We start from the raw sequence: 26,596 nt of genomic DNA, 5'->3' as shown, positions 1-26,596 counted from the left end.
GCAAACTGATTACTTCTTGTGTATTACTATTTTATTTTATTACTTTTAGTGATAGTAGGCCTACTTACCGAGTTTATGGACGTCGCGACGTGTGCTTGGTGGTGGTGCCGCCAGGAGGAAAACCAACACGGAGGCAGAAGGTGGAGAAAAAAAAAACAGGCGGGAAAGTAATCTTCTCCCGCGCGCAGCAGAAAAATATAAAATAACGACACAGTAACGACCGCCGTACTGTCGCTGCGAGTGCTTCAGTAAGTTTTAAAAAAAATAGAATCTGGTCAGTTAAAGAAAAACAGCGCTCTCTCGGAGCCGTTTTCGCTGCCAAACTGAAACAAATGAACACAGACGACGCAAACACATAGAAACACAACAAAAAAACACAGCACAAAACAAAGCCTTGTGTAAGAAATGTTGTTGTGGGATCCAGAGGTGCAATCGCTGTGATCGCGATTTGTCCCGTTTACTTTGACGTGATTGGCCATTCGGAGCAAGACCGTTGAACTTTCTTGATCCTCATTGGATAAATCACGTCAGCCCGTGTCCGCCAGTGAAAAAGAAAAGGGAAAAAACGTAATGTTGGGAATTAAAAAAATGCCATGGTAAGTCATTATGAGTTAAAACTTATAATGATTATGTGATAATTATATGATAATCAATGATTTTATTATGAGATATTTTATATCTAATATGTATTTGTATGTATGTGTATATATATATATAAATTTAAATAGGAATTTTCAATGTTCATTCATCAACGACTTTGACAATAAAAATACAGTAGTTTACTTTTCTATTTACAGTACTATACCGGCTATTGTGATTTTTTTACAGTAATGCTTCGACGACTGTGTTTTTCACTGTAATACTTATCCTACTGTGATTTTGTCATGTTCACGAAGTTTAACTGTAACAATTACAGCAAGCTAATGTAAAAATCATACACAATAAGGTCACTGTGTTTAATACAGTAAGTAACTGTAGATTTCACAGCCATTTTTAACAGTCGACATTGACAATAAAATTACAGTAAGTTTACTTTTCTATTTACAGTACTATACTGGCTATTGTGATTTTTTTACAGTAATGCTTCGACTACTGTATTTTTCACTGTAATACTTATCCTACTGTGGTTTTGTCATGTTTACGAGGTGTAACTGTAACACTTACAGCATTCTACTGTAATAATCATACACAGTAAGGTTACTGTGTTTAATACAGTAAGTAACTGTAGATTTCACAGCCATTTTTAACAGTGTACCCAAATTACTTGAGGACTCGTGAGTAATCATAAGAAATGACTGAAAATGAACCAATGTGATCCAACCGAATTATTCCTTAAACAATTCAAGATTCAAGATTCAAAGGTTTTTATTCGCCATGTTTGAGCGTGCCAAACAAGGAATTTGACTACGATACATCACAGGTGACTAACAACACTCAGGACATGTGAAAAATGACAAATATTCTCAAACATCCTCTGATCTTAAACTCCCTGGAGGGCAAGGAAAAACTCAAAACTCCAACTACGAGAAATGAGAAACCTTGAGAAGAGACCACAGATGAGAGGGTCCCTATCTAATAAATCTAATCTAATAAAAATGCCCTAAACAAAAAGAAATCAGGTTACGGTTAACTGAATATTTTGTTGCACAGTTTTTTGAGGCAACCACTGAAAGGAAATTACAGCTTTAATGGTAAAGGAGATAAAACGACGTAATCTCAAGTAACTTCTTGTCTTCTAGTCAGATCATCACTGAAAAAGCGTGTCGGTGGCAAGGGGTACATGGCTTTATGGGCATTGCGTACAAAGATAGACTTTTTACAAGTCTGCTTTAGATGCAATTTTACTCAAACCTCTGCAGAGGTTTGCATGTGGTTGTTTGAGGAGCAACTATTCAGTAGTATTTTTCCTGTGCTTTTTCATCTGTAACTATGGGAAGCTAGTGAAGCTGCTACACCCAACGATGACAATTTCAGAGACACTGAAAGGTGTTTGGTCCAACAGTATTCTATGAAGTCTTGCGAGAGTTGTATCAATCACTGTCAACGAATTTCAAGATTTGTTGATGAACAAACATGTAGTTGACCAACAGAGTGAAGAGGTCGTCTACATCTTTCCTTCTCTCGATTTACGTTCAGTGATGGGGGAGTGGAGATAGCAGCGAGATATGTATGCTGCACCACAAAGAGATACAGGGCTCACTTGTGTCTTGGCGCAGAGGAGCATTGTGTTTTCTTTATGCAGGCAGAGACATTGGACTACTTGGTGCTTTTATGTCCTGTATTGGATGGTCTTTTTCAAAAGTTGAAAGTTTCCCATAAAAGAAATAATGACAATTTCGAGTGTAATTAAACTTGATTTGAATATTCACTTTTTTCTCTACTTAATTCACATCAAGCAAAAGAAAAACAACAACAAAGTTTGGAATTAAGATTTGCACCCTTACTCCTGTGTAAAGTCTCATACATCCGATTTTAGTCCCAAAGTGTTGCAGCCCTCACATTGTAAATCTTGGTCAAGACCTTAATGAGATTTTCCAGCAGTGACAGGGCTTTTATTAGGTTTGCCACTGTCAATCTGCCACAATTACTTTTCCCATGCATATGAGCACATTGACAGGCCAAATGTTTTATGAGCTGAGAGAATAATTTTTACGTCTTATAAATCTCTTGATGAGTTACACGTTTCATTAAATATTTAGTCCTACCTGCATAACACACATCCAGCTGTCTTTGGCTGTCTGCTGGGTAATGGATTTGTTTGTAATAAGCACCTGAGCTTGTTCTGTTGCTCTACTTTATTTTCCTCTCATCTGCCAATTGTATATCTGACAAATATAAAATCCACATAATGACACAGTCATACTAGAATGTTAAATAAAATGTATACATTCTAGTTGCCAGTGTTTGCAGATCATATTCTGTGGTAAGTAACAAGAATTTGGCATGTTTTTTTCCACCTCCTTGAGTGACAACACTTCAAATAAATTCAGGTCAAGTCAACAGAAGCTGAGATCTTGCTTTCTTAATTGATTTGGTTGATGAGGACAAAAAAACAGGGGAAACACTGATACATGGCTTTATTGAGGAGAATGTTTTGATAGTCAGTTACAAGAATGATTTGTTGCGAAAACATTGTCTTGTGCCAGCCTAAAAACTAGGAGCTTCTAGGGTTAAAAATTCTGTTTAATCAGTTAAAATGAGTAAATGACAGACAGACAGACTGACGGACGGACGGACGAACGAACGGACAGACAGAATTTAGAGATCGATATAGAGAGAGAGAGAGAGAGAGAGAGAGAGAGAGAGAGAGAGAGAGAGAGAGAGAGAGAGAGAGAGAGAGAGAGAGAGAGAGAGAGAGAAGATAGGCAGGCAGGCAGACTTAATGTATATCTATTAGAGGAGAAAAGAAATAACAACACTTTGCCACATGTCCAGGTTTAGCTAACGTTTGCGTTCAGTAAACTGACATGGAAGAAAAAAGAACTTGGAAAAACGATTCTAAAGGGGGATCTCAGGGACATACATTAGTTCAACAGCAGACCAGCTGTTCAATCAGAATCAATCAGTCCTTTACATTAGACTAACCAGGATGTTATAAAACGTCTTGTCAGTTAGCACTTATTGAAAACAATGAGAAAATTGGTATCAGTGTTTCAAAATAGCACGGAGAAATGTGCTGTATATATAGTGTGGTATGCTTAAAATGTTTTTTAATTCATCGAGGAGAATCTTATCTGTTCCCACTTTCCTTTAGGTAGAAGATGCCATGCTAATGTTTGACAAAACAGCTAGTCGACATAGAGGTATGTATGTTTATCAACTACTGCTATGCCAATGTACACCATTCTGTGTTGTACCATATATGGCCAAAATATGGGAGCTTTTGTCAGTATATTGTGTCCATTACAAAACCGTTTACACATGCTGGAGAAAAAGACACAATTGACACAGCAGTCACCTCTGCAAGTTTGATAATAAGTACACGCCTTCAAAGATACTTCCAATCCTGAAGGTCAGGTTCATTGTTGTTTATTACGTATAGCGTTCACTCTGCCAGACAATCCATGCTAAATCTGACCTCTTATCGTAGGGACTCACACTGCGGGCTGACACACAACAAACAGACATAACTGCACAACAGCTGGATAATAGATTCCACCAACAAAACACGCCACATACGGCATTAGTACTAATATTTTTATTCTCCCTAAATTTGATGAGTCCCCTTTGGCTATTTTACCCCTACGATACGTCAATAGGGAATTACACCGGCATTTATTGATTGGATGATGAAGGACAGAGAGATGAAGAGTGAGAAGAGGGTCAAATAAGGGAAACGGAGGGAAAGAAAAAGCAGAAGAGAAAAGATGCCCCAAGTTGAATAGGAGCTAGATTGAAGGAAGGAGGCCTGTGTGGTCTGATAAGGAGACACTTCGGTGGGAGGATTGTTATCTCCACCACGTCCTCCCTGTCCAAACATCTTATCTTGGCTTTAGCAAACAGCCCTCTGCCCCCAAACAGAGGACTTAACAAAGACACAGAGGGGCTAAGGACAAGATTGTGAGTAGTTTTAAAAAGTGATAGATGCCAAATCACTAATAACACATTCAAATAAATTTTAAAAAGTGCCTAATCCTTAGTATATCCAAAATCTCATCTCATTTTTCACATATTGGCAACGTTGTTTATGTAACACTCTAACATTAACAACTAATTAATGAACAAAGACTTTGTTAGCTGAGGAGTATTACTATTGATAAATGATGACTTGCAGCATTAAAATAACTTCAATAGTGATATAGCTTTGTTTTAATGTCGCCGCCATAATTTCATTTTCTTTATTCATTTGGGCATTATGAATCGAGTTGTAAATTGTTCTGCAAAATGCAAAATCAAACTTTACATACGTATGTTAGTTTTACCTTGCTAGCTACACCTTGCTTCCTAATACACTAATTGTTTCTTCTATAATTTAAGTTCTAAGTCATAAAAACTCTGTTAGGCTGCTCTCAATGTTTGTTTGTTTGTTTGTTTGTTTGTTTGTTTGTTTGTTTTATTCAATACCGTGTAAGGTGAGAGTGCTCATTGCGTGATAGTGCTCTCAGCCTATTATTTTTTGTCTGACCATGTAGGAGTATTGGAGGGGGCACTTCATGTGGAAATGGTTCTTATAAACAATATTGCTTTGGTAATAACCAGCTGCTTTTGACCTTGACCACCACCGTGTCAATTGCTATTAATGATTTCAGCACGGCCTCTGATTGCCTCAAATTGAGACATGCATTATTAAGTTAATGTATTCTTTAAAGCTTGGCACTCCGTCAGGTACCCATTTCAGTCCCACATTTATCATTTAATAATCATAGCTAAATAAAAAAAAAAAAAAAAAAGTCAAAGTCAGCTTTATTGTCAATTTCTCCACATGCCAAAGACACACAAAGAAACCAAAATTTCGTTCCCCCCTATCCCACGGTGACAAGACATGGCTCACAACAGACAAACAGTAAACAAGTATAACAAAAGCGTGCTGAATAAATAATGAATAAATAACACAACAATAAATAAATAAATAAATAATTAAGAGGAGCACAAAAAGAAAAAAACAAAAAAGAGCAAGTGCGCGTACAGCAGACATTCCCGAAAATAGCGCAACAGTGCCGCACGCTACGCAGAAGGGGGTAGTGAGTTCAGGGCCCTAACAGCCTGGGGAAAGAAGCTGTCGGCGAGTCTGGTGGTGCGGGAGCGCAGGCTCCTGTACCTCTTCCCAGAGGGCAGAAGGTCAAACAAAGAGTGAGCCGGGTGACTCACATCTCTGGCAATCGAGGTTGCCTTGCGGGTGAGATGGGAGGTGTAAATGTCCTTCAGGGAGGGAAGCGAAGCACCAATAATCTTACCAGCCGTATTCACTATGCGCTGCAGGGCCTTCAAGTTCTGTTCAGTGCAGTTACCACCCCAGACAGCGATGCAACTGGTGAGGACGCTCTCAATGGTGCCACGGTAGAATGTAGACAGGACTGCCTGAGGAGCACATGCACGCCTGAGCTTCCGCAGGAAGTACAGGCGGCGCTGAGCTTTCTTTGCCAGTGACGAGGTGTTCGCGGACCAGGAGAGGTCCTCACTGATGTGCACCCCCAGGAACTTGGTGCAGCTCACCCTCTCCACCACAGCACCGTCGATGATCAGCGGCAGGTGTGTTTTGTGACCCTTCCGGAAGTCAACAATGATTTCCTTGGTCTTACCGACGTTCAGCAGGAGGTTGTTGTCCCTGCACCACGTGGTCAGAAGGTCAACTTCCGACCTGTACCGAGTCTCGTCGCCCTTCGTGATGAGACCCACCAGAGTCGTGTCGTCAGCAAACTTCACTATGCGGTTGTCGCTGTAGGTCGCAGTGCAGTCATGCGTCAGCAGGGTGAAGAGCAATGGACTGAGCACGCAGCCCTGGGGGGCCCCCGTGCTCAGCGTAAATGTATGTTATTAATAATTTAATCGCACGCTCTTAATCTTGTAAGGAGCAATTGAGGACCACAATTTTGATCTTTAAATTGGTGATTAAATATAAATCCTCCAAAAAAATAAAAATTAAATTAAATGTTCCATCCATCCATTTTATATACCGCTTGTCCTCAGGAAAGCCACGGTTAAGATGAAGCCACTAGCTGACTTAAAATATTTTTATGCATAATGTTTTACACACACATATATATATGTATATATGTATTTATGTATGTATGTATGTATGTATATATATACCGTAATTTTCGGACTATAAGTCGTGTTTTTTTTCACAGTTTGGGTGGGGGGTCGATTTATAATGAGGAGCGACTTATATGTGAATTTTGTCAAAAATGTTCCCCCCCCAAAAAAAGTGAAACCGTGATAAACGAACCGCGATGTAGCAAGGGATTACTGTAATTTGAATTTCAAGTGACGTCAGCAGCGCGGCGCGGCGTGGGACGGTGGTTGTTTCCAAAAAGGACAAAGATTGATCACGGAATGACAAAGATGACGAAGGGCCCCACTACTACCGGCATCATTTGTGGCTTTGTTTCTAAGTGACACGGAGGACGAAGAGTTTGAAGGATTTAAGGATTTGGAGTGACACAGAAGGTTTGAAAAACTATTATGGCTTTTAAGCACACCCGGTCCTACTCTACGGAGCTCTTTCACCTCCGTGGATAGAAGTCGGGGGCCGGCGCTCGGCCGTGTGGCTCTCCGGGGACGGTGGATGGGGCTCGGTCATGGCTTTTACGCACACCCGGTCCTATTTTATGGACGTCAGGGTGCACGCGCGGCGTTGGTAGGATTTCTGGATATCAGCTACTTCAGCTATGTTTCGGTGGTACATCCCATGTAGGGGCTTGTCCTCCCATGATGGTCCCTCCAGCACCTCATCTTCCTTTGATGCCCATTGTCTGAGACATTCACTGAGCACGTGATCCGTTGGGGCCTTATCCCTGATGTACTTATGGATCTTGGATGTTTCATCTTGGATAGTGGCTCTCACGCTCGCTAGTCCTCGGCCTCCTTCTTTACGGCTAGTGTACAGTCTCAGGGTGCTGGACTTGGGATGGAACCCTCCATGCATGGTTAGGAGCTTCCGTGTCTTGATATCTGTGGTCTGTATATCTTCCTTTGGCCACCGTATGATTCCTGCAGGGTATCTGATTACTGGTAGGGCGTAGCTGTTAATGGCTAGGGACTTGTTCTTGCCATTGAGCTGACTTCTTAGGACTTGCCTTACTCGATGGAGGTATTTGGCTGTGGCTGCTTTCCTTGTTTCCTCGTCAAGGTTGCCATTTGCCTGTGGAATTCCAAGGTATTTGTAGCTGTCCTCAATGTCTGCTATTGTTCCTTCTGGGAGTGAGACCCCCTCTGTGTGGATTACCTTTCCTCTTTTAGTCACCATGCGGCCACATTTCTCAAGTCCGAATGACATTCCGATGTCAGAGCTGTAGATCCTGGTAGTGTGGATCAGGGAGTCAATGTCCCGCTCGTTCTTAGCGTACAGCTTTATGTCATCCATGTAGAGGAGGTGGCTGATGATGGCCCCATTCCTGAGTTGGTATCCATAGCCCGTCTTGTTGATTATTTGGCTGAGGGGGTTCAGTCCTATACAGAACAGCATTGGGGACAGAGCGCCTCCTTGGTATATACCACATTTGATGGTCACGTGTGCAAGTGGCTTGCCATTGGCTTCAAGTGTGGTTTTCCACTGTTTCATCGAGTTGGCGATGAAGGTTCTCAGAGTCCCATTGATGTTGTACAGCCTCAAGCATTCAGTGATCCAAGTATGTGGCATTGAGTCATATGCTTTCTTGTAATCAATCCAGGCAGTGCTCAGGTTGGTACGTCTAGTTCTGCAGTCTTGGGTGACTGTTCTATCCACCAGGAGTTGATGTTTTGCTCCTCTTGGTATTTTTACCAATCCCTTTCTGGGCAGTGCTCATGTATTGATCCATGTGCCTGCTGATCTTATCTGATATTATGCCCGACATCAGCTTCCATGTTGTGGAGAGGCAGGTGATTGGCCGGTAGTTGGATGGGACTGTACCCTTTGATGGATCCTTCTGGATCAGGATCGTACGCCCTTGGGTTAGCCATTCAGGGTGAGTCCCATCCCTTAGCAGCTGGTTCATTTGTGCTGCCAGGCGCTCATGGAGAGTTGTAAGTTTCTTGAGCCAGTAGTTGTGGATCATGTCAGGGCCTGGTGCTGTCCAGTTTTTCATTCCTGAGACTCTTCTCTGGATGTCTGCCACTGTGATGGTTACTGGGTTCTGTTCAGGGAGCTTGCTGTGGTCCTTTCTCAGAGCCACCAGCCACTGTGCATCCTTCTTATGTGATGCCTCCCGCTCCCATATATCTTTCCAGTACTGTTCAGTTTCCAGCCTTGGTGGGTCTGCTCTGCTATTATTCCCCTGCCACTGAGCGTACACTTTCGCTGGTTGTGTTATGAACAACCTGTTTATTCGTCTGGCTTCATTCTCTCTTGTGTACCTCTTTAGGCGGCTGGCCAAGGCTTGGAGTCTTTGTTTGGCAGTTTCGAGTGCTTCAGGTATGGGCATCTGGCTGTATTTCTTGGGAACTTGCTTTTTCATTGCACCTTTCTGGGCCTCTGTCATTTGGCTCACTTCTCTCCGTGCTATCTTGATTTTGGCCTCCAGCCTTCTCTTCCATGGTGGGCACTGTTGTGGTCGCATATGGTCATTCTTCTTGTAGCCAAGCATTTCTAGGATCACTGCTGCTGAGGTGTATATCAGCTCATTGGTTTCAGTGATGGTAGCCGTAGGAATTGTTGTCAATGCTGCATTCACATCTTCTAGGAGACTTTCTGAGGGTACTTCACTTAGCCTCTGCAGTGTGTATCTAGGTTCCCGAGCATTCATTCTCACCGTGATCTTGTTCTTCAGGTCAGTTGCTGCCTCGTTCAGCTTGATTGTGCTTATTGGGGTTTCGTCCCCAACCTCTGGACTTTTACATGGATTTAACTCGTCTCTGACCTGGTGCTCTGGTTGGCCTTCGCTATGGCATTTGTGTTGTATCTCATCAATCTCGAGGTGTGATAGCAGGTGCCGTTTATGGATATTGGAACATTGAGCTACTAGTTGCTTGGCCGATAGTGTTGACTGTGGGTATTGAAGTTGCCATTGTTCCCGCATTCTCCGCATGTAACCCCTCTCGCTCGGGTTGCTGGAGTAGTAGCATTCCAACAGATCCTTATTCTCGCATCTCGCCCATTTGTGTCTTGTTCCAGTAGCCCATTTTTCATCAGGGTGCTCTGGTTCCCCAGCACCTGACGCAGACCTTGTTTGTCCGGGCGACGTCTGAGCCGGCATGTCTTTCGTTTCTTGTACTCTCATTATCTCTGAGGTAGGCGGTATCGTTAAAGGTCTTGCCTAAGGACCCACACTGACTGTTGGTAAGGTAATCGCTCATTGCTCATATTGTGCCCCTGCCGGGAATCGAACCCGGGTCTTCCGTTTGTAAGTCATGTCACTTACTGATTGAGCTAGTCAGCCGTAATATATATATATATATATATATATATATATATATATATATATATATATATATATATATATATATTTCAAAGTGTTCCTTTAATTTTTTTGAGCAGTGTGTATATATATATATATATATATATATATATATATATATATATACACACTGCTCAAAAAAATTAAAGGAACACTTTGAAAACATCAGATTTCAATGGTGAAAAAAAAGTGGAATATCTATACTGATATGGACAGTTTAATCAGTTTATCAGGAACAAAAGGATGCCACATCTTTTGATGGAAATAAACGTTTTCAGCCTACAGAGGACTCAGTATATAGACACCCCAAAAATCAAAGTGAAAAAATGATGTGGCAGGCTCGTCCATTTTGCCTAAATTCAATTTCTGCAACTCAAAATTATTTTCAATATCTTGTGTGGCCCCCACGAGCTTGTATGCATGCTTGACAACGTCACGGCATGCTCCTAATGAGATGACGGATGGTGTCTTGTGGGATGTCCTCCCAAATCTGTCTAAGGGGATCAGCAAGCTCCTGTAAAGTCTGAGGAGCAACCTTGCGGCGTCTGATGGACCAAAACATTATGTCCCAGAGGTGTTCTATCGGGGGAAGATCAGGCGATCGTGAGGCCCATTCAATTGTGTCAATTCCTTCATCCTCCAGATACTGTCTGCATACTCTTGCCACATGAGGCGGGGCATTGTTGTGGATCAGGAGGAACCAAGGACCTACTGCACCAGCGTAGGGTCTGACCATGGGTGCCGTTCTCTAGCCTGTAGAGGTCTGTTCGTCCCTCCATGGAAATGCCTCCCCAGACCATCACTGACCCACCACCGAACTGGTCATACTGAATGATGTTGCAGGCAACATAGCACTCTCCTTGGCTTCTCCAGACCCTTTCACATCTATCACAGGTGCTCAGGGTAAACCTGCTCTCATCTCATCATCTCAAAGCAAAGAGCACCAGTGGCGGACTTGCTAATTCTGCTGTTCTATAGCAAATGCCAATTGAGCTCCATGGTGCTGAGCAATGAGCACAGGGCACACTACAGGACGTCGTGCCCTGAGGCCACCCTCGTGAAGTCTGTTTCTGACTGTTTGGGCAGAGATATTCACACCAGTAGCCTGCTGGAGGTCATTCTGTAGGGCTCGGGCAGTGCTCAACCTGTTCCTCCTTGCACAAAATAGCAGATATCGGTCCTGCTGATGGAATGAGGACAGTCTACGGCTCTGTCCAGCTCTCCTAGAGTAACTGCCTGTCTCCTGGAATCTCCTCCATGCTCTGGAGATTGTACTGGGAGACACATCAAATCTTCTTGCAGCAGCTGAGTTGGACATTCTGCGCAACTTCAGGAGGATTAAGAAATCGTCTCATGCTCCCAGTCGTGATAATGACTCTAGCTAAAGCCAACACTTGTGGAAAAACAGTTAATAAAAGATCAAGAGGGCGGAACTTGAAATGGCCTCCACCTGCAAAACCAGTCCTGTTTTGGGGACCATCTCGTTGTTTAATTTTATATATATATATATATATATATATATATATATATATATATATATATATATATATATATATATATATATATGTATTTTTGTACATTTGTATATTATTATATTATTATTCCGCTGGCAGCAGAAAACGCCATAGACCAGTGCGGAAGTATGACTTTAACTGCATCAAATTTGATTTTATTCGAGGCAGGAAAAAGGGACAACATGTGGCAAAGATTTTGAATGTATGAAACCACATTCATCTCAAACAAAAGACACTTTACCCCCTTTAAACTAAAGCTACATTTGTCGTATCTTAAAGAACATTTTTTTCTTACTATCTTATGTGCAATATCCTATATTTTAATTGAATCATTAATATTCAACTGTGCAGTTTTTACTATATTTCTTATTTATATTATATCTGTATAGTGCTCAAACTGTGGATGACATTATAGTGTCTGTCTTAAGAATATTGGTAAAAAGCACAAAGCCAAATGGCTATTCTCAGAGAGTCCAGTAATGTTTTATACTCTTTCTTTCAAGTAGAGTACATGAGTAAAGAATAGTTAATTAATATTTGATTTTGGGTACATTTTGTTTGCATTTATTCATTCAAGTGTTTGCTGTTAAAGCATAGATTTGTATTTTACCTTTATGTGTAAAAAAATCGAATCGAATCATTATTGAAGTACAGTTTTTTTTTGTATTGTATTGAGGCACATTCTCACTCTTGAAACTGCATAATGTTACGGTGGCTTACAATAATAGTAAATATTCTATATTTTGGAGGAATAAAAGCATAGTCATAGTCTAGTATAGTCTCTGCACTACTCTATGTCAAATGAAATTCAACAGACACTTTCACACATAATTCCTGATTTTGCAGCTTTGATCTTCACACAGTGGATTACGAAAAATGAAGATGGGATTTTTTTTTTTTTTCCACAAATCCCCTGGTTCAGTCTGACATTTTTCTATGCATTGGTGGGCACATTTGTATTTCACCTGAACTCTCGCTGCCCCAGTCAAAAAAAAAAAAAATTCTATCTAGACCCATATACACCTCCAAATGGAGAAATTATGCCGTTTGTAGAGATATAACTGCTTTTTCTGGCTTCAGCTAATACATTTATCATCATATCTTTTGTCATATCAATATCTTGCCCTAATTTATGTTATACAGGAGCTTAATGTATCATCTGTATACATCCAGCAGCTTCATTTGCTTGACTACAAGTGTGCAAGTGCAAAATATTTCTATACCTGTAACATCATGAGCGCTCATTTAAACTGAACTATAGCAGCTGTTTTTTTATCTGCATTGTATGATTGCTTCAACGCAAAACTATAGTGTGAGGTAGGATGAACTAGCGACAAACTGACATAAAGCACAATCACACGAATCAACAACTGCTTGTTGACCTGTGCTGTTAAGTAGGTTTGTCTTTTAAATGGCAATTTACAACTTGCTGCAAACTTGTATGGTTTTGAATTTAAAGGGTCTGTATCATGCTATTTTACGCTTTCCACAATCAACAAAAACAATGAGTACATATTACCTTTGGCACAATAGCTATGTAATTTGTTGTGAAATATGAGTTATTTTGGTGGCTATATTAAGAACTAAGACTAAGACGCACGCTTCACTACAAGCCGCATGTCCTTGTGTGGCTGCCGCGCTTCGTTCATTACTTCGTTCAAAACCTGATGACTGCTGCCACACACACCACACACGAAACAGTCGTAATAAAGATACTTCATGCTTCATCTATTGCAGATTCGTCACGTCACGGGTTTATAAGTGACGGGAGGACGGCGTTTAAATACACGCTGATAGCGCGGAGCGTGCCTCTGAGCAATGTGCATCACTGTGGACAAGCACAGCAGCCAGCCTGTCACGAACGAGACAGGACAACCATGTGCAACACAGACTCTTTATTTAGGGAATGGGAAAAGAGGAAAAGCTGGAACGCCAGGCGACTGACTAGCACGAAGGAAAAATGCACCGTCATGAAGGAGTCGGAACAGAGGCAATGAGCAGTGATAGCGCGAGGCATGCGTCACTGCGGACATGTCTGAGTTCATGCGCAGTAGGCGGTAGCCGGCCACGCGCGAGAGAACTGCACCAACTGGTGTAGGAGTTTGGGCACTTGACAGTATTACATGTTCGTTCTTTTATTTTCTGTAAAGCTACAATTCATGCGCAGAACAGTGTGGGAATGGTTATTAAGGGAATGGGAAAGGTTTGTGTAGCATAAAGGTATTGGAGAGGGTTTAAAAAGTTTTAATATTGTGTACTAGACCACAATGCAACAAGAGATTCATACACAACCGTGACTCTCTTTGGTTTCGCTATGCATGATTTCCCCCGGGTTAGTAGAGTGAGTCCACCTGAAGGTGGACACTCTTCAACCACTCGTCAAAATAACTTGTAATACACCCATGCCCTCTGGCGGCCAAGAATAAACATTACGTGTTGGAAATTTCTTCACATATTTATTTAAATTCCCAATTAATACACATACCGTGGATTTTGACTGTCACGGTTCCTTTTCGGAACGTAACCCCTGTGAAATCGAGGGTTCACTGTATTGTAGAGCCTTATGTCCTCGATCCAGAGTACTATTCATCAATGCACATGTTGATGTGTTTTACAAATCAGTTTTTTATACAACAAATTACGTCTGTCGTATTGTGCTTGACAACGCATCGAACATTCGTTTCTCTCTTATGTCATCACTAAGCTAGTGATTTTATTTACTCACAGCTCTGTCCTGTCCAGCAGGTTTGATTTTGGTACTTGCACTAATTTTAAGATTTAATCTCCAACCCAATACACTTTTTTTTTTACTGGCTAAGGTTTTATTGGATTGAGAGGATCTCGTGTTTAGAGAGCAGAACAAACAGAAATGCTCAGAGAAGGGAGAATGGAGACAAACACTACTTTGGCGGGTGTTTTTGGAGAGGAATTATTAACATTTTAACATGGCTAAAATCTCAAAAGTTGATTTAGCATATTTCTGCAGTCAAATGTGGTATAAATGTGGTACTACATGAACGTGAACTACATGCACTCTTGAATTCCTTTCAGCAAACAAGGTACTTGTTTGTGCGGAAATACTTACCGTATTTTCCGGACTATAAGTCCCTCCGGAGTATAAGTCGCACCAGCCATAACATGCCCCAAAAAGTGAAAAAAAAAAACATATATAAGTCGCTCCGGAGTATAAGTCGCATTTTGGGGGGCAATTCATTCGACAAAATCCCACACCAAAAACAGTCATGAACGAGCAACAACAGGCTAAACGATAGGTATGCTAACGTGACAAACACGAACAAAGAGCTGAGAACGGGCCTGATGTAACATATAGAGTGATTAAGGACAACTATTACATGAATAACATGTTTATAAAACCATTGGTGTCACTCCAATTCATTAAATCCATCGATCATTTGATACGATAGCAACAGGCTAAACGATAGGTATGCTAACGTGACAAACACAAACAAAGAGCTGAGAACGGGCCTGATGTAACATATAGAGTGATTAAGGACAACTATTACATGAATAACATGTTTATAAAACCATTGGTGTCACTCCAATTCATTAAATCCATCGATTATTTGATACGATAGCAACAGGCTAAACGATAGGTATGCTAACGTGACAAACACAAATGAGGAGCTGAGAACGGGCCTGACGTAACATATAGAGTGATTTAGGACAACCATTACATAAATAACATGTTTATAAAACCATCGGTGTCACTCCAATACATTAAATCCATCGATCGTTCTTTGTCAACAATGGCTGCGCGCGGCTGAGGGCGCTTGCAATTCAAAATATTCCACAGGCTCATATAACGATAGATAAACTATATTTCAAATAACTATAATATAAGCAATAATATTATCAAACCATCCGTGCACTTTAAATCCATTAAATCCATCGATCAAATTCCTCATCCTTTGTCAACATCGCCGCGCGTGCGCCCTGACGTCAGCCTCGTCTTTATTCCACAGATCTAGTATATAACTATATTGTAGCGTTAACAAAGTACAAGGATAGACGTGGGTTTGGTAAACGGCTCTTTATTCCACAAAACAAACTTCCAAGCGTGTGGCGGCGTGGACTTCCAGAGACGATAGCTCCATGGCAGAGGACCGGGCGTGCGTAATGGCCATGTCCGAGCCCCATGCACCGTTCGCGGACAGCCACTCGGTCGAGCGCCGGCCCCCGACTCAGTAGAGTAGGACCGGGCGTGCGTAAAAGCCATAATAGTTTTTCAAACCTTCTATGTCACTTCAAATCCTTAATTCCTTTAAACTCTTTGTCCTCCGTGTCACTTAGAAATGATCACCGCTAATGATGCCGGTCGTCCTTACGTTGATCGCGCCGCGCGGTGCCACTGACGTCACTTGAAATAGTAATCCATTGGTACATCACGGTTCTCCAAACTTTCTTTCTGCTGCTAGATTACTGTTTTCAGCTGCATATTTTACAACTTGAAGTTTGTAACTTGCAAAGTATGACTTTCTTTTAGGTGCCATTTTTCTTAAGCCCACCCAGTTGATGAGTCACGGCCAACGGTGAAATTTAAAGCGCCCTCATCCAGTTTCGTCTGAAAATATATATTTTTTTCAGATGTAGTTTTTTGTTTTGTTTATTTGGTTGTTTTATCAAAGACAAAGTCTGCTTTATTGTCGATTTTTTTTTTCATATACCAAGACACACAAAGAGATTGAAATTACGTTCCCACTATCCCTCGGTGAGATAGTACACATATCCATACAAGCAACACAAAAAAAACCCAAGAAGGCATAAACAATGAATAAATAAGAGTGTTGAATAAATGATAAATAAACAAATAATAATAAATACTAATAATACATATAAGAGGAGCAAACAGACAGTGGACTTGGATATGGTGCTTTAAAGTGTTAATTGCTTTATTTGATGTTTTCTCTATTTTTTATGTTTTGAATATGTTCAAGATAAAGATATAAAAGCATGTTAAGTGATCAACTATACTAAAAATAACATGGGAAGTGGTCAACTATACTTTTAAGTGATGTCTTAATGATCAAGTAAAAATTTGTGAAAAAAAAACATATATAAGTCGCTCCTGAGTATAAGTCGCCCCCCCCCACCCAAACTATGAAAAAAAACGCGATTTATAGTCCGGAAATTACGGTAATCTCCAGGCTCTGTTCAGTTTTGTTTTAATTAGACTTGGAATAATAATGACAGCAATAGGTTTGCTGACAGTGACTTTACAGTGTTCCCATGCTTACAAATTATATATTCCTGGTTGTATTTTATCTTCTCCCTTTTGACCACAAAAGTAGAGCAATGAACTAATATGTTTTCTTAAAAAGGCACTGGTGGCTAGTTTTGTATTGCTCAATGACTTTGACTTATTTCTTTGTTGTTGTTGTTGTTTTTTGCTGCTCCACTACTGCAGTTGTCACCCCTCCAGCTATTAAACTCTTCTCCTTGGAAAACAAGAACATAGCAAATGAAGCTTCTTGCTATTGACTCTTGCACTGCCTTATATACTCTCCAGGGTTCATCTCCTTTCCAGTGCTTCTAATTACAGCTGCCAACTGCAACATCTTGCTTTATGAAATTTCCCCAAGGGCAAAGTCATGAACACTCCTTCAGTTGTGTTTGAATTCTTATGCCCATCTTTTCTTTGCGCATATGTCTGACTGCTGGGTCAAGGATTGGGATGGATAATTAGAATTGTTTTTCCCAGAGAGCTTTCATTATATCTGAGTGGTTAGGGTTGTCACACTGTGGTGAAATAAAAAATGTACAAGAAATGAATGAGGAACTCCTCCTCTTCTTTGCTCAAAGAACCCTAACACCCCCACCTCCACACAAACGAACAAATGCACGCAAGATGCGTAGGACAATGCAATATTTAGAATTTGGTCTGAACCTAACATTAGTCTGTTATTATCTTGAATGACCTTCTTTTTTTTTAATAATGTGAGGCTCCTTTTATTATGATAAGAGCTTCTGTGGAATGCCACTGATTTAGTTGTACTCCATCCTTCAAGGTGTGTTGTGGGTGTCGTATGATCAAGAAAGAACAAGTTATTCACAGTGGAACAGCCCCTGTAACAGCGCCAACTCCCCTCTTTATTGACTCTCCCTTTCAGTGTGCCAACAGCTAAGTAGGAGAGTGAAATTAATGAGGCGTTATGTCATAGTGACTTACATTATGCATGTTGACAGGTTCTTCCTCCACATCTAAAGATGTTTTGTAATTGGAAGAGTGTGCAGAACGATTTTACAAAATAACTTTTTACCATGATGCCCTTCTTAGGATGCTACATATAAACCAAGGCATGTTTGGAACGATGGCTATAGCACACTGAGTCTTGGCTTTAGTTGGTTAAATGGACATCAGACAAATTTTTACATGAACAACACTGTAGTTTGCTGATTTACTAGTGCATCTCTGGTTAGTCTGGTACTAAGCTTCAATATGTCACCATGGCCAAATGTAATTCCAATTCTGAGGAAACTTAATTTCATAAAATTTGTCCAACATTTTTGGGAAAACTATGCCTTCCAAAATTCACATTTTGGATATTGAACTCTGTATCTGAACTATGGTCAAAATGTATTATTTAACTGAATTTTGGTCAGTTCCCATTTAAAAAGTTCCCTTCAGTACTTTTGTGCACTGCACTGGTTAGCACGTCCGCCTCAGAGTTAAGAGGGTGTCGGTTCGATTCCACCTCCGGCCCTCCCTGTGTGGAGTTTGCATGTTCTCCCTGAGCCCGTGTGGGTTTCCTCTGGGCACTCCGGTTTCCTCCCACATCCCAAAAACATGCTTAATAGGCCCACTGAGCACTCTAAATTGCCCCTAGGTGTGAGTGCGAATGCGGATGGTTGTTCGTCTCTGTGTGCCCTGCGATTGGCTGGCAACCAGTTCAGGGTGTCCCCTGCCTACTGCCTGATGACCGCTGGGATAGGCTCCAGCACACCCGCGACCCCTGTGGGTACAAAGCGGTACAGAAAATGGATGGATGGATGGATGGATGGATGGATGGATGGATGGATGGATGGATGGATGGATGGATGGATGGATGGATGGATGGATGGACAGAACAAAAAACATTTCACTTGTGGATGACACATCTCTTAATCTCCAAACCACCAATTACTACAGTATGTCAATAAGGATCGGTAGCTGCCCCCACAGCTCTGCAAAAATAATTAAAAGATTTGTTGTGTTGCCAGAAAACAGGTTTACTACCGTTTGGTTTTGTTGTTCGCTGAAGCGAGTTTTGTAGGCATGTTTAACCTCCAATGCCAAGTCGTCCCGTGATGAGGGGTATAAGGTGTTCGATATTCACAAGGCACAGTTCTAGTGTTGAAATAATTACTTGCATGCATTTCATCTGCCATGACAAGCGTAATCAAATATTTGTTTGTCTTGGGCAAGATCCCCACTCATAGCTTGTGTGCTAGCAATCAGCAGCTTCACAATTGATATTCAAGACTGTGAATGCTGAGATCGAAAGCAATAAATCCATGAAGCAGATGATAACACCATCCACAACGCTTCAGTGTCTCATTTGTCACACACCCAGATTGCTATTAAAGTGGTCTACGAGCATTGCCATCATCTAATTTGAGAAGGCTCTCTGTCTATCTTCCCTCCGAGCCACCTTTCTTTCTCTATCTCCTTTCAGTTTACCTCCCAGTCATCTTGTCTGCTTCTCACGCTCTCCCTGTCTCCCGAATGCTAAATTGTTGATCCAGGAAAAGCCTCCTGTGATTTTTGGATTTATATGTTATGTCTATTTCAAGTCCAAACTGTATTGTTGTCAGCTTAAATACATTTGTCAGTTATTTTTAAGAAATCAAACAACAAAGAGTGTGATCAGTGAAATAGTTGTCCATGTGTGACTGCTGTAGTGGAGTGAACATGCTGTCCATATGATTCTCTCAAAAATACCCCCTATGTATGTACTGCATAAACGGTTACCGAATGATAAAGTGCAGTGATGATTGAGGACAATACTTTTTGGCCACTGCACTACTAATGTATTGTGATAATTGTTGGATGTTGATCAAAGTACAAACTTGTAGTATAAAGATGGATAAAAATAATTACAATAATGTTCGGACTATAAACCGCACCGGACTATAAACCGCACCGGACTATAAACCGCACCAGCTAAAATCCGGGGATATTTTAGTTTTTTTCTTATAAAGCCGCACCGGACTATAAAGCGCATGTGCGCACGAGTTATTTACAAAGAAAGACAGTACACAGAAAGCCTTTTTAAAGTTTTTATAACATATTTAACATGCCTTTCTAAACGCTGCCTGTGACGCAGCAGTAGTACCGCAGCAACACTGAAATGTGCACGTGAGTTATTAACAAAGAAAGACGGTACACAGAAAGCTTTTTTACAGTTTTAATAACATACCTTTACATTTCTTTCCCAACACTGCCTGTGATGCGGCAGTAATACCGCAGCAACTCGGAAGTAATACAGCACTAATAGGGCTGGATTAAAAAAAACATACTGGTAAACGTCACTGAGACACAGCGGTAACACAGCAGCAACACGGTAGAACAGCACTAAAAGGGCTGGTTAAAAAAGCATACCAGTAAAAGTAAAAAAAAGAGCTTCATCGTTTCATCTTCGTCCTGTGCACTGAAACCATCGAAGTCTTCCTCCTCAGTGTCCGATTGGAATAGCGTTAGATATCCTTCGCCACACACTTTGTCAGTCTCTCTTTCGTCGTCGCTTTTATGCATTTCTTATAGCATTTTCCATGATAAGGGTCTGTTCATGCTATTTTTATTCATGCAGCCAGCGCTAGATTACATTAAACTAGCGAGCGACACGTATAGCTCCAGAGTAAACGTGATCGGGAAATAAAGAAAAGGGTGACGCAACACAATGCCATCAACATCGACTGCCTTTAACTCAAAAACGGCATCATATGCATTTCTTTTGTCCCCCATAATGACGGTTTGTGCATAAAAGCTTCCTTTCAGTCATGTCTGTCTTGATCTCGTTCTGTCTCCTGTCTCTTCTTTGTGTGAATTATATGGTACTATTTGCCTGGCAGATACACATGCGTTCAACACACCACTTTTCTCCCCAGTGACAGTGTCATATATCCCTCCGCCCAGCAAAGCGGTGCTGCACAACAGCGGTCCAAAGCCTTTTTACGAGTGTATAAAAGTGATCAAGTCATCACAAAAATCATGGGAAAAAATCCTATAAAAGCCCCCCATAATGACGGTTTGTGTATAAAAGCTTCCTTTCAGTAATGTCCGTCTTGATCTCGTTCTGTCTCTTCTTTGTGTGAATTATACGGCACTATTTGCCTGGCGGATACACATGCGATCAACACACCACTTTTCTCCCCAGTGACAGTGTCATATATCCCTCCGCCCAGCATAGCGGTGCCGCACAACAGCGGTCCACAGCCTTTTTACGAGTGTATAAAAGTGATCAAGTCATCACAAAAATCACAGGAAAAATCCTATATAAACCGCACCGGACTATAAGCCGCAGGGTTCAAAATTTGAGAAAAAAGTCACAGCTTATAGTCCAAAATTTACGGAAACTAATGTGTACTTTTCTCATTTCTATTCAAAAGGGTTTAAAAATATTTGATATTTTGGTGTTAAAATAGAGTCATTAGGTCAGTGGTGTCAAACAAATGGCCCGCGGGCCGAAACCGGCCCACAAGGAGGTTCGATCATGCCCGCATTCGATCAGGCCCGCAGGATAGTTTAAAAGTGAAAAAATGCTTAATTCATGGATTATCCGCTATGGGGCACACTGTTTTGATCAGAGTAGAAGACAACATTGTTTTGATCAGAGAAGACAAACCCAACACAGCAGAAAGTAGCAATGCGCCAATTCCTGCTTGTTACGACGTTGTTTCTACCCTGGTCTCTACACCTCCCCTACACCCTCGTTAGCCAAAATGTCATTATCCAAACGGAGAACAGTAGATACGGAGTGTAGAATTTTCAATGAAAAATGGACCACGTCCTATTTATTTATAGAAATGCACGGAAAACCTTTGTGCTTGGTGTGTTTGCAACAAGTTTTGGTATTGAAGAAATATAATATTCGACGCCACTACGAGACTCTTCACAGCGAAAAATATGACGGCTTGCAAGAACAAGTGAGAAGAGATAAGATCAATGAATTACAGGCGGGAAACAGCAATCAACTTTCATCCAGAGCCGACAAGTCAGTGAAGCAGCGGTAAAAGCCAGCTAACTAATTGCCAGCGAAATAGCATTAGAATCAAAGCCGTATTCCGATGGTAACTTTGTTAAATGATGCATGATGAAGGCGGCTGAACTTGTATGTCCCGAGAAACTTTTGCTAATATTAGCCTGACGAAGAATACTAAAGCAGAGAGGATTTCGGACCTATCAGCAGATTTAGATTTAGCCAATTGAAACAGATTCAAGTTATTTATTGCATTTCCCGTTGCAATTGATGAGAGCACTGACATCACAGACGTGGCACAACTGGCCTTATTTATTCGTGAAGTTGATGGACATTGACTGTTACTGAAGAGTTTCTTGAGTTGGTGCCAATGATGGACACCACAACAGCCGAAGACATTTTAGACATTTGTCTAAGGAAATCTGAGGTGTTTTATGAAAGGTTTTGGAAAACGAATGTTCATTAAATTTCAACATTTTCCTAATGTTCTTGTGCTTCTTTACACTAAAAAAAAAGGAAAGACATGAGATTCTGGTGATTTATAGCAGACTATGGTATAATTTTAACAGTCCGGCCCACTTGACATCTACCGAGGCCGTATGTGGCCCACAATGTGAAATGAGTTTGACACCCCTGCATTAGGCCCATAAGCACAGTTGGGCATTTCATGGATATCCTATTGTTTGTTTTCCTTTCATCCATACACTGCATAATATTGATTTCTACATGTGTGTACAGTAGTTGTTGGTTTGCATATGTTAACATGGAGTGATAGTTACACAATAAACGATGTTCAACATGTCAGGAAAAAAGATTGTCAGTTCTCAAGTGCATTAATAATGACTTTACAATAAATATAACAGCTTGACATTCTCCTTTTTATTAGGCTCCTTTCAATCCACACAGCCTTCTAAAGTGCTGCCACCACTGCACAAATCAACTGTAACCTGAAATTTACAACTAGCCTCTCAATTCCGTCAAGTCACAAAAAGTAACATAGAGTGATGCATTTTACTGTTAGCAATAATACTGTAATTGCCCATAAGCAGGCGTGTATGATTCTTTTCTGTTTTATCTTTGGTCACATTCAATAGTTGCCTTTAAATTCATGCATTTTATAGTTTGGCAGACTGTATTTTTGCTTTCTTCTTTCATACATTTATTTTTCCTAGGGATTGCATAGCCCCACTTAACTAGGGTGTCAATCTTGATAAGAGGTATTTTTACCAATTTCATCAAAAACAATGTTTGAATTCAAATGTAATAATCTTTGCCACTGCCTTTGTATGAAGCCATTTTCTACCTCTTCCTCAATAAAAGAGAGAAAAAATAAGATCTACACAGTTGTGGACGGGCAAAAAAAAAAAAAAACTAGCTAGAGTTCAGATGATTCTGAATGTATTCCCTTTACATATGGATGCAGGCCACTGTGCTCATTCAAAACAGCCCCAAAAAAGATCTGTGTTGTCAGAGCAATCCTGTCTTGGAGGTCTGCAACTTTTCCTTTCAATACGTGCTTTGTTTTGTGCTCCAACTTACGCTGTCAGCTGTGGGACATTATATAGAAAGACCTGAGTGAATTCTCATCATCACCCACTGACTCTTTACCCAGTTTGTGGTATTTTGTTGGACCTCACTGATAAATTGTTCCTGACAGCTGATTTGTTTGATGTCAGAAGTAGTGACTGAAGCATTGGTAATGCGGTGCGCTGGAGGAGGAGCCTAAGAGCTTACTTTTCCGTTATTGCCTCACCTGCATGGGCTATACTTCTTTTTTTTTTTTTTCATTTGTCAATGATACGTTGATCTCTTCATGTCTACCTAAAGTATGTGCAACCCAAAGTTGATAATAGAAAACGTATTAAACATTTTGGCATGGTTCTCAAATGAGCACAGGCGGCTGTGCTCATTTTCCTGACCCACCGACCTCATGGTTAAATTTAGACTCACGGCACATCAGGGTAAGGTTAATTATTAATGTACAGCTATGTCATTTTAAAATAAGTGAATAAACCTTTTGGTTTTTTTTCTCCTTTTATTTCCAAATTACAACACAATTATACCAGGTCTACACAATGACAGCTTAGTAAAAGAATGGAATGTATTGTTTTATAAAAATATATATTAAATTCATATTTAACACAACTGAATTACATGGCCCCTTCAAAAAATTAAGCTCTGACATGCAGTCCCGAACTCTGTGATCAGCTAGCTTACTTAAAGTTTTCTAGGGCAGAGGTCCAGTGCCCAATTTTCACGTAAAGACATGTTTTGACTGACTGTCGAAGCTGTGGTGCAACGACATGGAGCCAACGGCAAAGATGAACATTAGTAGCGAGCCAGCCTGGCCCTGCCCGCCGTCACAACCATTCTTTTTAGGGTATTATGCAACCTGCCGCAAGAGTCAAAGTAGCAGTACGCTGTTCTTGTTTACAAAAATGTTAATAATTTTCATGCACTTGAATGTGTCAAACTGTACAATGTGGAGTTATTAATGTTACTGCACTTTCATTTGTTCAGCTGTACAGTGTGCGTCATTAATGTTAATGCACTTGCAAACTGAACAGTGTTTACATTTACAAGGCGCCAGTGAGGTGCTTTGCAAAATTAAGTTGCTATTAACTTCAATATCAGAAATTAGTGCACTGTCGTGGTGTACCCAAAACTAGTCATGAATGTTCATGACAGGAACTTTAACTTTTTAAGCTGTACGGCATTTACATTCACATGGCTCGGAGGAAGTGACACACTATGTAGATGTACATGTTTATTCATAGATTGTGCCAAGTTTAAATTTGCATTAAATAAATGCACAATTGTACATTTTCCCGTTTATGGGTACAGTCAAACCTCGGTTTTCAACCGCAATCCGTTCCAGAAGGCGGTTCAAGAAGTGAATCAGTTGAATTCCGAATCTAATTTTCCCATTGCAAATAATGGAAAAAAAATTAATCCGTTCCAAGACAAAAAAACCCCCGCCTTTTTAAAGCATTTTTTTCATTTGCGCATTTTTGTCCGATCGCGCAACTGCAGCACACCGCCGACTGCGCAACTGCATCGCGCTGGTCGCATTATTGTGACAGAGCCGTCGCTGAAATCTAGAAAATATTTTTCAAGTCCTGATGTACTTTCCAAAATTTAAGTGGACCTCACTGCGCAGGGAGCTTAATTTGGTCTGATCGCGCAACCGCAGCGCGCCGGGCGCTCACTGTCGCATTGCTTTAAGAGCGTCTTTGTGTTTTAGGATGGCTTTACTGCTCCCAGTTGCTTTCTTTGGAGGCATGATTAGGGGTTAATACTGCTGGATTCTGTCCACAATTTAGGGAGCGCGTTATCTGCGCCTCACGGCAAAAGCCTTTGCCAATCACCTGTTATCCAATTTACTCACTGCGTGCTCGTTTGATTTCTTCAGATTTAGGAAAATGCAAAGACACTGAAGCAGAAATTAGACTTACACAGATTGGTTGAGTTCAATCACAATTCTTGTTCAAAAAGCTCTGTTTTCAGGAAAGTACAATACAGCGCTAGGCCCTTCAAGAGCGGAAAGTTTCCATTCAGAAAAGGCAAAGTCCAAGGTTGTTAGATCAGTTTTATATTCAGTAGCACATTGTGGGCCGAGATTGATGGGTGATGAGTTTTCGGGGTGGGGCAAGTTCGAAGGAGAGTCTGCTTGCATGGGAGTGGTGCTGATTATGGGCAATTCGGTGTGGAGGTGGGGTTCTGTTGATGTGTGTGTGTGTGGAGGGGGGGCTGTTGTCTTCCATCCCGTCTTTCGGCCTTGGCGATCATCTTTGGCCGAGTCTTTGGGTGGCTCCTTCTGGCACCTGCTGGTTTTATCTCCACGTGACCTTCCTGTGAAAATTCTTCTCCAATCTTGGACATAGACTGTCGTACTGCTGGATTCTTTTAATTTTGTCATTTTGTACGAAATTATGTTAGCTTTTGGCTGTGACATCATTAATCTATTGCTGTTCTTTTGATACATCATGTCTTTGCTTATTCTTAGTTTAATCATGCTTCCAACCGTATCTTTTCTTTGTTAGGCAAACTATTTCCCTCTGTGCAGAGCGTTCAGTAGTAATCAAAAACTGGCGTCTAGCATTAGTCAAAACACAAGATACAATCAAGTACTGAACAGTCAAGACGACTCTGGTCGTGTCCATGATTCAGAGAAAAAACATCAGGCATGCATTACACAGTTCCTTAAGGGTCATTAAGCTATTTAGGCAATATATCAAAAGTCATTTGTTATTTCAATGTGCTCAGAAATATATCAGATCATAAAGTTATAAAAACCTTTCTCATCACCATTTATGAAAAATGTCTAGTTATGTCTTCTTTATTGATTTGGTGTGTAGGTATAATTATATGCTTAAAATGTTTCTTTTCTTTATTTAAGATGTGAATATACTTGTCTGCTTATGTACTTTATTCAATGAGGTTTGAGCATATCTGTTTTTGTAGCTAGGCAGGACTTTTTGTATTTTGACCCCATTTCCTGCACTACAATCCTCAAAGCGGAGTCAGTCAGCACCCGGACCGCGCAATCGGGGTTTTTCGGGTCCTTTCGGCTCATCTCGCAAGGTTCAATCCCCGAATTTTGTTCGACAACCGAAGCAAAAAAATCTCATATTTTTTGTTCGAATTCCGATTTGTTTGAGAACAGGGACGTTCGAAAACTGAGGTTTGACTGTATTTTTTTTTTGAGTGACACAAATCATGATATATCATTTTAAAAAATAATCTGACTGTATATTGTGGATATCGCCGATATTGTGTATCGCATTATTGGATAGTGTCACAATATTGAATCGTGAGTTACCCGTATTGTGTCCCACCGAGATATATATAT

The 26,596-nt window shown here is 40.7% G+C and overlaps 1 protein-coding gene and 1 long non-coding RNA gene across 20 annotated transcripts in view; one reads left to right on the top strand and one right to left on the bottom strand.

Annotated features, from left to right (window-relative positions):
• Positions 1-444, bottom strand: part of LOC148394835 (uncharacterized) — a 37,299-nt gene extending 36,855 nt beyond the window's left edge. For all 7 annotated transcript variants that reach the window (XR_015859599.1, XR_015859602.1, XR_015859598.1 and 4 more), the window contains exon 1: positions 69-444. This is a non-coding gene — a long non-coding RNA (uncharacterized LOC148394835). The remainder of the gene's footprint in view (positions 1-68) is intronic.
• LOC148394833 (RNA-binding protein Musashi homolog 2-like) overlaps positions 1-26,596 on the top strand; it is a 166,989-nt gene that overhangs the window by 65,188 nt on the left and 75,205 nt on the right. The window contains exon 7 of one of the 13 annotated variants that reach the window (XM_088381745.1): positions 3,755-3,803. The exons of the other annotated variants lie outside the window; for them this stretch is intronic. Coding sequence (XP_088237871.1) covers positions 3,755-3,803 — 49 coding nt within the window. The remainder of the gene's footprint in view (positions 1-3,754; positions 3,804-26,596) is intronic. 13 annotated transcript variants of the gene reach the window in all.

The sequence above is a fragment of the Syngnathus floridae genome, chromosome 7 (genome assembly GCF_059516105.1).
Source record: "Syngnathus floridae isolate MCC-2025c chromosome 7, RoL_Sflo_1.0, whole genome shotgun sequence".
Classification (NCBI taxonomy): Eukaryota; Metazoa; Chordata; class Actinopteri; order Syngnathiformes; family Syngnathidae; genus Syngnathus; species Syngnathus floridae.
The sequence above is the reverse complement of the archived record's forward strand: the minus strand, read 5'-3'. Positions and strand labels throughout refer to the sequence as shown.